This window comes from Galeopterus variegatus, unplaced genomic scaffold (genome assembly GCF_000696425.1).
Source record: "Galeopterus variegatus unplaced genomic scaffold, G_variegatus-3.0.2 Scaffold110, whole genome shotgun sequence".
Taxonomy (NCBI): domain Eukaryota; kingdom Metazoa; phylum Chordata; class Mammalia; order Dermoptera; family Cynocephalidae; genus Galeopterus; species Galeopterus variegatus.
The window spans coordinates 1016615-1031892 of NW_007726221.1; the positions used below are offsets into that span (position 1 = coordinate 1016615).

Sequence of the window (15278 nt, forward strand, 5' to 3'; positions counted from 1 at the left end):
AGTATCTGTGCTGGAATCTTTTCTCATTTTCTCCAGGATTCTGGCTTCCCTGCTACTAGATACTTTATTGACTTTTTCTTGAAGTGACAATCTGGAGTGAGAAAATACTCCCAAATAACTTAAAAAATACTCAAGTCTCACAGACACACACACAAAAGATTAAGTTTGCACAGAGTTGGCCCAGTCACTGTGAGCTACTGCAGAGAACTGTAATTTACTTATTATATTTTATACAGAGTGGAAAGAAGGGAAAGCTATTCAGTTAGGAAATGATACTGGTCCAGAATCTTCCTGTGACACTCTTCTAGGAAGAGACCTCACCTATTCCAGCCACAGGGGTAGGTATGAGACCAAAGCTGGGCCAAATACAGTACCTCACAAGTTTCCTTGACCACAGGGTCTGGCTTAGGAAATGGTTAATGAGCCAATGTAAATTACTGAGTCCTTCCACTAGGATTTTTGATACCAAAACTGGAAGAGCCAGCTTTCCCTGCTGGTTATAGCGTGGGTAGGATATGAGCCATAGCCATGTCCCCATCAGGTGAAGAAGCCAATCAGCTATGGGGTCTCTGACCCACAAAAAGAAATAGAGATGAGAAGTTTGGCCTTGTATTGATGGGATTGAAATCCTTGTTTTTGTTTACAAGCCTGGTTCCACCCTCATCCTTCTCAGGTTGCTTAAATGCACTCACCTACTTCCCCTGCTGCTTAAGCTAGTTGAATATAAGTTGTTCACCTGCAACAAAATATATCCTATCTGGTCTGGCTGGTTAGTTCAGTTGGTTAGAGCATGGAGCTGATAACAGCCAAGGTCCACGTTTGTATATGTACATATCTTATCTTTTTATCTCTAGTTCCATATATCCAAGTGCCTACTAGGTATCTCCCTCAGGATGTTCTCTAGTCCTTCAAACTCATATCTATAGTACAGTGCATCTTTCCTTCCTCCCACACTCTACCTGCCCCATTTCCTGTATTCTCTCATCCTGGTTATCAACATCTACCCAGCTGTCCAAGCCAGAAGTGTATAGCTCTCCTAGACTTCTTGCTTTCTACCTAATCCCCGTCTCAGGATCTGATAGTTCTCTAAGTACTATTCCTCTTCTAAAATATTTCTCATATCTGTTACCCCCATTCTACTACCTTTGACACCCATCTGCTTTTTTCCTTCCCCCAGTGTACTGAAAAGACCAGATCTCATAATGCTTACTCTGTCCACTGCCTCTGTGAATGGGGTCCCTTTCCCCTTCTGATATATCTGATCCCAGGTGACTGGTCCAGAGCAGTCACCATAAAGGCTGGTCAGCAACACATATGACAGCATGGCAAGAAAACTCTCTAACAGAATAATTATACCAATTAGGTCCTCTTCTATGAAGAACAGCTGCATCTGAGACACAAAGAGCTACTCAGTTGGCCACAAAACAGAAGCTGAAGATATACAGAGAGAGGGCTAAGGTGATGACAAAGACTGTAGGCACTCTTGAGTAAACAGAAAATGAGTAGGCAGAAGCTATGAGTAATCCAAAACTACTGGGTACATTGAATGGAGGGTAAAGTAATTGGCTGGAGTGCTAGACACAAACAGAACAAAATCACCATAATGGTAGGGAACAAACTCTTGCTGCTGGGGAGACAACAAAATATTATTAGAACTGCTCTGGAGCCTGATGTTTTCCAATTCCTAAATTATATATACTCCAGCCTGTGTGAAGTATGGCTGGATTATAATACATTGGTTCCTGTGTGATTTCTGTGTTCCCATGAGATCCTTGTAATCCCTATGACCTCAACCCACAAACACAGTATATTCTAGTCATATAAATCGTTCTCCAACCTTATGATATTCTGTTATAACTGTTTATGTGCATACACTATTCCTCCAACTGGAACAATTCCTCCCATCTCCCAAACAAATACCCCTAACTTCATCTGGCTACCGCTTACTCATCTTTTAAGACTGAGCTCAGGCTCCTCTAAGCAGCTTTCTATAACCTCATCAGGTTAGGTACTCTTCCTTCACTCTAAACAAACTTAATGGTACTGCAAATTGTAATTGTGTGTCTTCAAACTAGAATATGAGCTTCTTTTGAGAGCACAGATGCTGTTTTGTTCACCTTTGTATCCCCAGTGCCTGGCCTACTACCCAGCCCAAAGCAGACATTACACGAATGCCATCGTTTCTGTTAAAGTTCTCAGTTGCTAGACTCTTTCAATAACCAATAAATTTAATAGCCTTCCATTATCACCCCTCTTCCAATAGATCCACTTGCAGCCTGCAGTATCTGAAATGTGCCAAGGTAAGTCTTACATTTGAGGAAGAGTAAAGAAAGCACACTCTTAGGATTCTGGGCTTATTTTAGTATTGTAGTTTGGCAACCTTATGGATTTTAAATAAGCATTGGTGGGCTACCCTGTGAACCTAACCACTATTTAAGAACATTACTCATATAAAAAATGCCTTGTCTTATAATCCTCTAATTTAAAATAGACTTTTGATATATAATTCATATATAAACTGATGACTATCCATATACTAAAATATAAACTTGAAAAAGTATGCTTTTTGTACTAATGGATTACAGAAATAGTTTTCATCATATACTTTTAACTGGGAATTAAAAATTTTTTAATTACCAAAAATTGATTTGCTGGAATCATTTGTAGGATACCATTATAAAAAAATACACGATACAAAGCTATGGAACCAATATATAATCATGATATAATTGATAGAAACATGAAAACAAAGATAATGTCTACAGATGTAGAGAATATATAGGGTTGAGAAAAAAGGAGTACATAGAAATCTGTGCTGTTAATTGAAACAGCTAGAGAAAATAGTATTAATGACTACTGGTAATAGATAACTAATCTCTCAGAATAATATCCAGTTGGAATTAGATAAATCTTACTATTTTTAAAGTAACCATTTTACTTAATTCATTGAAAATTGATAAACTGTTGGATTCTAAATTTTTGGTAAAATGTTATAAGACCAAGTTTAGATAAACAACCTCCATTACAGATGTATAATCTAATTTACATGTATTATAATAAATATGACATTATTTTAAAGTATATCTAGGGTTATTTTCAATGTTCTATACTCTATATTCTCTATAAATAATCCACAGTTAAGAAAACATACCATTCTCCAAAGACAAAACAAAACAAAGCTTTCATTAGTCTGAAACTAAAGATTAGCTTTCCATTTCTCATCAGGATCCATGCTGCTATCTGTGGAAAGAAAATTAGAGAGCAAAAACTTAACAGGTAAGTAAATGCACTGGATTTTAAGTTATCTTGTAGCTAGAAAAAGCACTCATTTTTAAAATAATTTTGTTGCTCAGTATAAAGTTTTTTTTTTTTTTTTTGGTACATGTAAAAACATTACTGAAGCTTCTACATGAAATTCAAGCTTCAAATTTCTTGATTTTAAGGATTAAACTTCTATAAAGATTATTAATTTGACAAATTAATCTAACACTAGTAAATAATTACAGAATTATTGCTTTAATATCTTTGAGTTTACTACTTTTACTAAAGCTTAAAAACTTTGGTTGTTCTCAAATCTACCACATGTAAAATTCTACGCAGTCTTGGGGTCTGGGAGAAGAGAGGCTATCTTCCTGCTACACACCTTTGATTGTCATTCCAGTGAGGGAGGCTTGGAAAGCTAAGAGAGATTCAAATTCCTGTGGGAGATTTTGGTTCCAATTTGTGGTCAATTGGCTTTTGTATTACTGACCTTCCTATTGTCTCTCCAACTGAAAGTGATATTCAAGGGAGAATTTTGATGGGTGTTGTTTTTCCTAAAAGGAAACTAGTGCATCCATAAAAATATTTTAAAGGCTGGTAATAAAAGAATTAAAATTTGGAAATATACTTACATATTTTTCCTTCTTTTTCTAGCTTTTTCAAATGAAGCAGGAGATTATGTCTAGCCATTTTATATAAATGCTCAGGAGTATTCTAAAAGAAAAACAAGGGTGAAAGAAAAACATTTCTTTTTAAAAAAAGAACACAATCTTTTTGAAGTCTTTAAAGAAAAACAAAATGCAACAAAAGAAGAAAAGTTAAACACTTTTTTTTTTTTTGTCTTTTTGTCTTTTTTCGTGACCGGCAACGGATCGCAACCCTCAGTGTCGCGCCCGTACCGGACCGGGACCGGCAACGGGATCGCAACCCTCAGTGTTGCTCCCGCATCTCGCTCAGCCAGTGAGCGGCCGGTCTGCATGTGGGGTCCGAACCCTCGGCGGGAGCGCCGCCACACTTCCCAAGCCACCGGGCCGGCCCGAAAGTTAAACACTTTTAAACAGTAATAACTTAAAAAATTTTACTTTGTATATGTCTTGGATTAAGTTGCTATATTCTTCTACACAATTGTCCCTCAGTATCCGTGGGGTACTGGTTCCAGGACCCCCTGCAATTGCCAAAATCTGCAGATGCTTAAGTCTCTGATATAAAGTGGTGTAGTATTTACATATAACCTATGCACATCCTCTGGTATACTTTAAATTGTCTCTAGATCACTTATAATACCCAATACAATGTAAATGCTATGTAAATAGTTATAATACGTATTATTTTGATTTGTGTTCCTTTTTGTTTTGTTATTTTTTATTATTTATTTACTTTTTTCTGAGTATTTTCATTCTGCTGTTGGTTGAATCCACAGATATGGCACCCATAGATATGGAGGGATGATTATATATTCCTATAGATAAAACAGACTATAAGTGCCATAAAAACAAGCAGTGTCTGTTTTGTTCACTACTAATACCCAGTGTTTACATAAGGGCACACAGTAGGAACTCACTAATATTTTATCAATGAATGATTAAATGTAAAAATTATTCTTAGATAGTTTTGATGATGCTACATGCACTTGGTTCTCTGGTTTATTTATTAGGCTGGTTGCATGATAATACCTTTGCACATTTCTATAGAAGTATATATATTTCAACCTTATGACACAATTTTTTCTTTACTTTTCTAAAATAGTGATGAAATACTGATAAATGTTATTTGAATGAGCAACAAAGCAAATATTCCTTTCATTCTTTAAATAAGAATTACACTTTTGTGGGCTGGCTGATATGGGGATCCAAACCTGTGACCTTGCAGTTATAAAGTTGTGCTCTAACCAGCCAGGCCACAATTATATTTCTCTCTCTCTTTTTTTTTTTTCCTTTTTGTCTTTTTTTTCGTGACCGGCAACGGATCGCAACCCTCAGTGTTGCGCCCGTACCGAACCAGGACCAGCAACGGGATCGCAGCCCTCGGTGTTGTGCCCGCACCTTGCTCAGCCAGTGAGCGGCCGGTCTGTACGTGGGATCCGAACCCTCCGCGGGAGTGCTGCCGCACTCCCAAGCGGCGCACTGTAGCAGTGCGCCACCAGGCCGGCCCCCCACAATTATATTTCTGAAGCTTCTTACTATCTTCATTTTTCAGCTCATTGAAAATGTTTTGCCAAGGTCATGAAATTATCTCAGTCAAAATTCAATGGACTCTTTTCATTCTCATTGAAACTGAAATCAACTAGTCTCTCCCTTTTGAAGATATCTTCTTTTTTCCTTGGTTATCCTACCTCATTAATCACTCTCTTCATCTTGGATATTCTTCCTCAGACTTCTCTTAAACGTTGATGTTCACAGTAAGTTGTATCACTGGCTCTCTTCTCTTTTTCACTCAGCTAACTCACTACAGCAATATCTTGCATTAATAATTCCCAAATCTAAACTTCCAACCCTAAACTCTCCTGTTAAGCTCCAGTACCATACACTATATCTAACAGTGTGATTTCCTAGATTTCATTATGTGACTTCCCTGCCTAAGATCCTTGAGTGATCATTCCTAGATTATTAGCTAAAGCCCAGATATTTTAGCTAGCCATCAAAGCTTCCCATGATCTGATCATGCCTCCCTTCCTGTCCATCTACATATGCAATCTGCGCTCTAGTCATATGTGGTTTCTTTGTGGCTTTTCAAATATACAATGCTCTTTTATTACTCCTGGTGTTTGAACACATCTTTCCTCCCTCTAGACTAACTTCCTTTCTCCTCTGCTCTGGTCTGGAAAATGTTTACTCCTTCAAGATTCAATTCAGTGAATGTATTTTTCCAGGCCTTCTAGACAGGCCTCATTACCCTGCATCTTCACTAGATAGAACTGTTTCTCTTTCTTTTGTGCCCTGACATACTGTGTATAGGAATTGGAGAAAGCTCTGTGTAGAAGAAACAAAAGATTTGAGTATTTGACATCTGCTAGTTGTGTGCCCTAGGGAAAGTTACTTAAACTTCTCGAATCTCAGTTTTTCTACCTATTAAATGGGAATAATAGTATCTTTACATGGTAAAAATTCAAGATACGATATATAAAGCATTTAGTGTAATGTCTAGCATGTACTAATGTGCTCAATAAATGGAAACCACTATGAGAGAGCCAGTGTTACAAGTATCTGTTGAACATATCTGTCTTCACTAAATCATGAAACTCTGAGGGCAGGGATCTATAGTCACATGTGTATCTCTGTACCTAGTTCAGTGTGTGGCACATAAAAGGCATTCAATAAATGTTTGCTGAATGAATAAATCACTCTAATACCTATATGCAACAGATACTTCATGTATATGTACACTGAATACACACTGAATACACCTCTGAATGAAGAATCAGCATTTTTTAAGGCATGAGCAATTACCTGATGACTCATCTGTGAGGGTTATCAGAGAGTTCTGCTATCTGTACTTAAGTCAGGAAAAAAAAAAAAACCCATTGTAACAAGATATAGTCTAGAGTGGATATACTCTAGTACTATGAGGAAATGAACTGTTTCACACAATTTAAATATTTATATTACTCTTTTGTCAATGACATTTTTTATCTTTATTTATTTATTTTTTCCTTTTTTGTCTTTTTTTTGACTGGTAACGGGATTGCAACCCTCGGTGCCGCGCCCGCACCGCGCTCAACCAGTGAGCGGACCGGTCTCTATATGGGATCCGAACCCTCGGCGGGAGCGCCACCATGCTCCCAAGCGCCGCACTCTACCGAGTGCGCCACCGGGCCGGCCCTATCTTTATTTATTTATTTGCTGCCTCCCCCACTTTCTTTAGACATTTTAACCATTCATTCTTCCCTCTTAAAACAAAGCACAATGAGAATGAATTAACCATTTCCTGATAACTTAGGCCTATGGGACAAGAAGGTCCTTTACTAATTGCAACTGGCCCAGGTTGCCTTTCTACACTCATCTTTAGTTATAATCTCATGTATTTTATGGCTGCACAAGTTATGGTAGTGGTAGTTTTTATATCTAGGTAATCTTATTCCAAAGCCTACATTCTTAACCTCTAAACTATACTAACTACACAGTAGACATCTAATAAACATTTGCTGAAAAACTGAATTATATTGATTGCCACACAGTGCTGTGACACAGTGATGTGCTCAGAGGCCTCTGAGGTGTGGGCTTCTTTCTCTATATACCAAATTAGTTTACTCATGTTCTTTGATACGTATTTCCCCCCTTTTTCCCGAATGTTAGGCATTGCTACTACCTCTTACTGCTATTATCCCAATTTTTGTCTTTAGCAGATCACCCCTTCTCGCGTGCTGCAAGCTAGGACACCAGATAATCAAGACGGCTAGAATAATATATAAATCGTTACAAAACTTAATCATCAGGCTGTCAGTAGCAGTTTCTCCTACAGAGTAAAGTACATAAGGTTTAATGATGGCTCAGGAGGGCTACTTTCTAACACCAGTTTTTTTTTGTTTGTTTAACTTCAGTGTTCTAGAATATTGAGACTGCTGATCTCAAATCTACTAGACAAGTGGCATTACTTATAAAATTAACAGACTTGTTCTAATCTGGGAATGTGGTAAATTTACCATATTTATATAGTCTATTAAATAGATTATTCTGATAAATTTGTGGCTATGTGTAAGAAAGATAAGTGAAAATTACCTTGTAAATAATTTTTACAAGTTCCATTATTGTAAATGATTTTTCAAAGTTCTCATGAAATAACGTAAGAATCTGTTGTTCTCGGGTATTTCTGTGAGAAATGTATTCCAGAATTTTAGCTTCAGCATCATAGATTACTGGGCCATGTCCTGAATTAAAATAATTATAAATATTACTTTAACTAGATAAAAAATATTAAGTAAAACTGAAGTTCATTTACTTCATTTAAAAATAATTCATAGTAAAACAATAAAAAAATAAAAAAATTCATATATCGAAAAAGTATACTAAATACACAAATATGAATTATTTAGGAAGCTATACAGGTATAAGAGATTTAAAAGTTACATACAATGCCAAAAAACATTAGAGAATTAAGTCAAATGAAATCCATATAAAATATTATATACATTAAGAAATATAAAATAAATTTTAACAATAAAACATGGCAATAAAAACAGCAATCACAACAATAACAAATGCTAACATAATAGAGTGCTCACGATGTGGCAGACACTGCCCTACAAGCTAATGTAAATATACATTATTCCTATAAGACTCCCATGAGGTACTATTAGTATTCTTTTATTAATAGCAGAAACTGAGGCATAGGGAGGGGAGGGTAAATAACCTGCCCACAGTTACACAGCTAAGGAGGGGGTGGAGCTGGAATTCTGACTTGGGTGCTCTTATACACTCTGTGCTCTTAACTACTTTGCTAAGCTTACTTAGAAAAGACTGAAAAGGAAGAATGTGAGAAGAACCTTCATGTAAGTGACCAAGATTTATTAAAAATTGACAAGACCCATAGTAGAACTTTAAGAATCTTACATATAGGTTAGTCATTCAGAAATTTTGACAACCCATATTAAGTTACACTGAAATTTAGTTGCTCTTTAGGACAGCACAAATTAATACATTTACGTAAGCCTGCAAGAGAGATATTTCAAATATTTAAGAACAACATGTCCAGAAGCAGGCTAACCTACTATCACATAAAGAACATGAGCTTTGGTCAGATACAGACTATCATTTATTAGCTGTGTGGCTGTGAGGAAGTTTTTGAATCTCTCTGAGCCTGTTTCTTCAGCTGTGCAGTGAGGATACCACTACTGACTTCACAGGGTTTTTGTGCAGATGACAGCTGTAAAGGCTCCTGCACAGTACCTGAAGGCTAGCAGACTTTACTATATGATAGCTATGAGCACTATATTATATGAGCACAATTTACATATAAGCAACTGCTGTGTAATAAGCCAGTTCACTGGATTCATTAAAGCAAACTCTCTAACAGCCTTTACCAGGCAGTCTCTCATTAGCCTAGCTTGAATGTAAGTGACCAAAGATCTACTCTCTTCTCTTTAAAAATAGCTCTCAGCTTCTATTCCTTTTGTCATAACACTAATCTAAATGTACAGCTCCACTGCATGTTTCCTATTTCCTCAGACAGGAACTCACGAGAGAACGTAAACATAGCGAAAACACTACATTGACAGGTCTTTCCATGGCTGTTTGGTTACAAACAAGTCAGAAGGACTTAGAGAATTATAGCCTCGTCCCTTTTTCCTTTTGGGCCTTCTTTGATCCTGTGTCTTTCCTAGCTTTTAAGATGGCAGGGAGTACACCAGTGCAGTGATATCTGAGATACTAACGACAGGTTTCTTTTTCTGGAGAATGAAAAAAATATACCATTTCACGGTTGATTTGGACGCTACTGATTATTCAGTATTGTGAGTTAAGAAACTAAACCTCAGTGGGTCAAATGTTACCCAAGGTTACACAGTTAACATGTACTCCACAATAGAAATCAAGTTAACAAAAATGATGGTAGCTTGTTGGATGAAAACGTTTTCCTATTCCAGTGTAAGTGTACTTCTGTTGCTTAACAGTTCTATAGATGCTGAAAAATAACCCCATATCTTTATAAACAGTTATTAATATAACTCTCAGCATTCTCTTTAGGTTTAACTGCATGGCTAGACAAGACTTAGGGGTGTAATTTTAAAAAGTAGTTTATGGGCCGACCCCGTGGCGCACTTGGGGGAGTGCGGTGCTGGGAGCGCAGTGGCGCTCCCGCCGTGGGTTCGGATCCTATATAGGGATGGCCGGTGCGCTCACTGGCTGAGCGCGGTGTGGGTGACACCAAGCCAAGGGTTGCGATCCCCTTACCGGTCATAAAAAGGACAAAAAAAAAAAAGTAGTTTATATGCATCTCTTCAAGGCCAAAAAGACAAATAATATGCATACAGACAAGCCAAAATGAACTTTACTCATTTTTGACCCACATGGTTTGCTAGGTTTAAAAAAATTACCCACCTGGATATATAATATCAGCTTTGATTTTCAGTAACTCTTTTAGAGACTTCATATATTCATACAGGTCTTCAAATATAGTTGTTCCTTCCCCTAGAATGCAATCTCCAGAAAAGACAGCATTTTCCTCTTCTAAGAGTAGAGCCATATGATCATCAGTGTGGCCAGGTGTATATATAACTCTGGATGAAATAAGAAATAAGTAATAATAATAATTACAAACTCTTAGGCTTAGAAAGAATTCTGAGAAGTAAATTATTCTCTATCCTTACCTTTAGACAAGACACAAGTAAATGATGCCAGTGAATTAAAAAGCCTCTTTTTTTCTTTTGCTCACTGAAAATTATCATTAGAAAATTCTGCCCTTTAACTAAATCAAATTTCTCACTCTGAAGTGTAAATGTAATACTTTTCCCACTTTCCCCCCCCTTATTTTATAAGTAATAAACATTGATTACAAGAAATTTGGGAAAGAGAAAAGGAAGTACTTAAAGGAGAAAAAAACCAGCAATCATTTCCATTATTTAGAGGTAGTGCTTTTACTATTTAAAAATATGACTTTTTTCAAATTTCTATGCATATTTATATTTTGAAAACAAATTGTGATATTGTTTTAATACCTGATTTTTGAATTCTTCACTGTTGTATTCTCCTACCTTATTTTTCAAAGACAAGTATTTAAGCACTTAGCACAGTAGTTGGCACAAAGTTACATGTTTAATAAATGGTATTCTATTTTTGTAGTAGTTATTTAAAAGTTTAAAAGAAACATTCTTTAATCTATTTTTTCTCTAATTAAAAATTTTAAGAACAAAGCAGTTTTTATTGATGTCACTCTGAATAAAAAATTTAGCATGATTTTTACATTTTATTTTTATTTTTTGGCAGCTGGCTGGTGTGGGCCCTGCTGTTACAAGCCTGCCCTCTAATCAACTGAGCTAACCAGCTAGCCCTAGCATGGTTTTATTTTCTCTTTCTACTCCTCCAATTTTCAGTTTTTGTTGATAATTATACTTAGGTCAGCCCAGGGCTCACTCGGGAGAGTGCGGTGCTGATAACACCAAGGCCACGGGTTTGGATCCTACATAGGGATGGCCGGTGCTCACAACACCAAGCCAAGGGTTGAGATCCCCTTATCAGTCATCTTCATAAAAAAAAAAAAAAAAAAGATTATAAATACTTAAATAGATACTTTTAATAAATATTTTTGAAACATGCCATTTTATTTCAAGAATTTTTTTTTTTTTTTTAAGATGACCGGTAAGGGGATCTTAACCCATGACTTAGTGTTGTCTCCACCACGCTCACCCAGTGAGCTAACAGCTATCCCTATATAGGGATCCGAACCTGTGGCCTTGGTGTTATCAGCACCACACTTTCCCAAGTGAGCCAAGGGCCGGCCCCTATTTTAAGAATTCTTGTTTAGATTTACATTAGGGCTGGCTGGCTAGCTCACTCGGTTAGAGTGTGGTACTGATAAAACAAAGGTCAAGGGTTCAGATCCCTATAAATGCCAGCCACCAAAGAACAAATAAAAAACAATAAAAAAACCACATTTTTTTATAACTATGCCAACAATAAACCAGTTAATAAAGGAGCTAAGTCTAATTTGTTCTGCAAAGCACCCCTTGATTTCTCAGTCTCTGCATTACTCTTGTACTGTGGATTATAGCTCAATTATGCAGGTTTCACACAGTTTTCTTACTTGCTTACCATTTTACCTCACAAGGTTATGAGTTCCTGAAGGGAAGGACTCTTGTCTTATTCTCATCCTTATATTCGCAGTGCTTGGTACTTAGTAGTAGCTAATTTTAATTCTATCTTTTAATTCTATTTTTCCACAAACTTTTTGTGCTTTCTATATGCCAGGCATGTGTTCAGAGACTTATAGGTATTAACACACTTAATCCTTGTACTACTTTGGGGTGGGCACTATTGAATTCTCCATTTTACGTTTTAGATAAATGAATCACATGAGGTGGCAATAAATGTCTGACAGAATATGGTTTAAAACTGTTTTATTTAGTGTAAGAGGTTAATTATCTTTCACTTTGTTCTAGACAATATTGAGCTTTTATATGCTTGGAATACTTTTAATAATTTACTCAATACTGGAGTATTTTGCGGGGATAGGGCAAATGTAACTGCACATTTGTATTTGATATTCAGGAATTGAAGATAGGTTTTTGGTTAAAGGTAGTGGACTGCACAACTGTATCTGCTTGCTTTTTCTCCTAAAACACCAATAAATTTACCACTGACGGACTTTTTAAAAATGGCAATAAACCCAAAAGGATGAAGAAATAGGAGAGGAGACCACATCATCCAAATTTTAGAAGCTAAAAAGAAAAATGAGTGATAAGTGACTTATCAGACATGAAAAAACTGAAGCCTCAATGTGTAGTGAGGAAAGCTGAAAACCAGCCAGATTTATACTGCGGAATCCCCCAAAGTCTAAGGATTTGGAGCATCAGAAATCTGAAAGTAGAGGGTGAAGTGGGGAAGGGTGGCTAAAGTAAAAAGTATTGGTTGAAAGTCTGTTCAAAAAACTTTCAGATCCTCAGGTTCCCTTCCCATTTTGAGCAGTCTGACAAGTGCCCCTATCCCACTAAGGGAAAAGGCTGGAGATGTAATATTTGAAGAGGGCAAACCACAGTTACAGATGGAGGTAGTGCCAAAATATTAAACAAAGGAAGATTGATTATATGAGTATGTGTACATGTCCGAGCCTTCTTTCCACACTCAGCTTCCATAATGCTGGCCTTTCCCCTATATGAAGATTAGAAGTCTTTTCTAAGTTATCTAAATAGCTCAGGAGGAAAACTCTAAGGTACCAATGTTGAAAGGTTCCCAACTAAAGTTCACCCAAATTACCCTATATTGAGGCTCACAACCTATAAGACCTCCCTGCTGCCACCCCAGACCTCCCAAATAACTCTGTAGTCTTCATCAGAAGACAATTAGTAAACATCAGAAGATAATCAGGATTACTAGACATCTGAGGAAAGCCTCTTGTATTGAAGATGGTGAATAAAAACAAAGGATTTGGAGGCAACAAATTTACAAGGACAAAATTACCAGAACAAAAAAACCAAACCAACAGATTATATGTTCAGTGAGATCAGAGAAGAAACTGCAACTGTGAAACATAAACAGGTTAGTATACAAGGATCATTTAGAGAACAAAAAGAGCTCTTAAAAATGAAAAATGTGAGAACAGAAATGAAAAACACAATAGGACTAGGAGATAAAGTTGATAAAAATCTCCTAGGAAGTATAGTAAAAAGGCAAAAAGTTGGAAAATAGGAGAGAAGAAAAAATAAGAGGATTAGTACAGGAGTTCTAACAAAATAATAAAAGTTTTAGTAAACAAAACAGAACAAAACAGATGAGAGAAAATAATCAATAAGCAACTCCAATTTCAATGGAAAGGACACACGTTTCCAGGCTGAAAAGGCCTATCAAAGGTTGACAAAAGGCTCCTCTGAGTCCTTTCTGATGATGGGCTCAGAACATGTTACCCCCCAAAATGACACCCTGGCATACTGAGTATTTTAAGCTGAAGGAATCTGAGAAAATCACAAAAGCAGGAAGGTCTCTCTCCCGTCCTTTTCCCCTGAATCAGGTCACAAAACCTAGAAAGAATTCTTTGACCTTCCTCTGAAGCAGGTCATAAGACCCTCACGTGAGAAGTGTCCTCCCGGTACCTGAATGAAACATCCATATCTCTGAGAACACAGAGTAACAGAGAAGAATCTGAACAAATAGGCCTTGCTAAGTTCCCCTGTTTATTATCATTAGATCACAGCCTTTTGTCCAATTATACTTCTCCATGACTATCCACTTCTTCATCAAACTTAGCATAAAAATACACAGGTTTCCCTGTTTCTTTAGGTATTCACTTCTGAGGGCTCCTGTGCCACGTAAAACTTATTAAATAAACTTGTATGGTTTTCTTCCTATTAATTTCTCTTCATCAGTTTTATTTTTAGACCCAGCCAGGGACCCTAAGAGGGCTGAGGAAAACTTTCCTCCCCTACACTGACTAGTCTGAGCTTGAGCTTCCCTCTCTACCCTTCTAGAATCCAGTTTGAGCAAGAATCTTGCTAAGTCAGTTTAGGGAAAATCCCCCACCCATCGTATCTGACCCCACTTAATATCTTATTACCCTGGCCTGCCTTCACCAATAATCCTATCAAATCGGTTTAGCTAGAAACCCCCTTACCCATGATGTTTCCTCGTAGTAATTTTCCATCTACTGAGCCCCACCCTGCCTGCTCCTTCATTATAAATCCTCACTTGTCCTTGTTGAGATGTTGTTGAGTCCAGCTTCTCTTCCCCAATGCAGTGGTCCCCATATCTTTCACCATGGACTCCTTGAATAAAGTCTGCCTTACTGTCTTTAAAAAGTGTCATGAATAATTTTCTCTTTAACAGAACCCAACCCCATAAACTCCCACAAAAGCACATTATTGTGAAATTTCAGAACACAATGGACAAGAACGAAAAAAAACCCCCCCAAAAAAACCCAGTAAAAAAAGTTGACAAAAAAAGTTCAGGAATTAGCAGGGCTTCAGATTTCTCAATTGCAATATTGAAAAGAGAAGGAAATGAAATCTTGAATATATAACTGAGAAGGAAAAAAGATTTCCAACTTAGAATCTATACCCAGCAAACCTTAAATCAAGTTAGATTAAAAAAATGATACTTTTAGACATGTAAGGTCTCAAAAATTAACCCTTTCTCAGGAAGCTATTGAAGATGCATTCCCCCAAAAGAGGGGATACCAAGAAAGTTATGGGGTACAGGAAATAGGAGATCCAGCAATGGAGAGAGGCAAAGGGAAGCCCTGGGTGAGAGTGAAGGGAATTCTGGGATGACAGCAGTACCAGGACTGGGGGAAAACAAATCCAAACTGGAGCAAGTTAGAAATTAGAAGGCTCTGAGGGAGGGTTCTTTCAGAAGATAAAATTGAGAGAATCCCTGATA

The 15278-nt window shown here is 37.0% G+C and overlaps 1 protein-coding gene across 1 annotated transcript in view; it reads right to left on the minus strand.

The window, feature by feature from the left end:
• Nucleotides 1-2700: 2700 nt before the first annotated feature.
• The window catches only part of LACTB2 (lactamase, beta 2), a 31069-nt gene continuing 18491 nt past the window's right edge, over nt 2701-15278 (minus strand). Inside the window, exons 4-7 of the mRNA XM_008586597.1 lie at nt 10293-10471; nt 7977-8125; nt 3894-3975; nt 2701-3240 (exon numbers count right to left, since the gene is read on the minus strand). Coding sequence (XP_008584819.1) covers nt 3197-3240; nt 3894-3975; nt 7977-8125; nt 10293-10471 — 454 coding nt within the window. The 3' untranslated portion in view covers nt 2701-3196. The remainder of the gene's footprint in view (nt 3241-3893; nt 3976-7976; nt 8126-10292; nt 10472-15278) is intronic.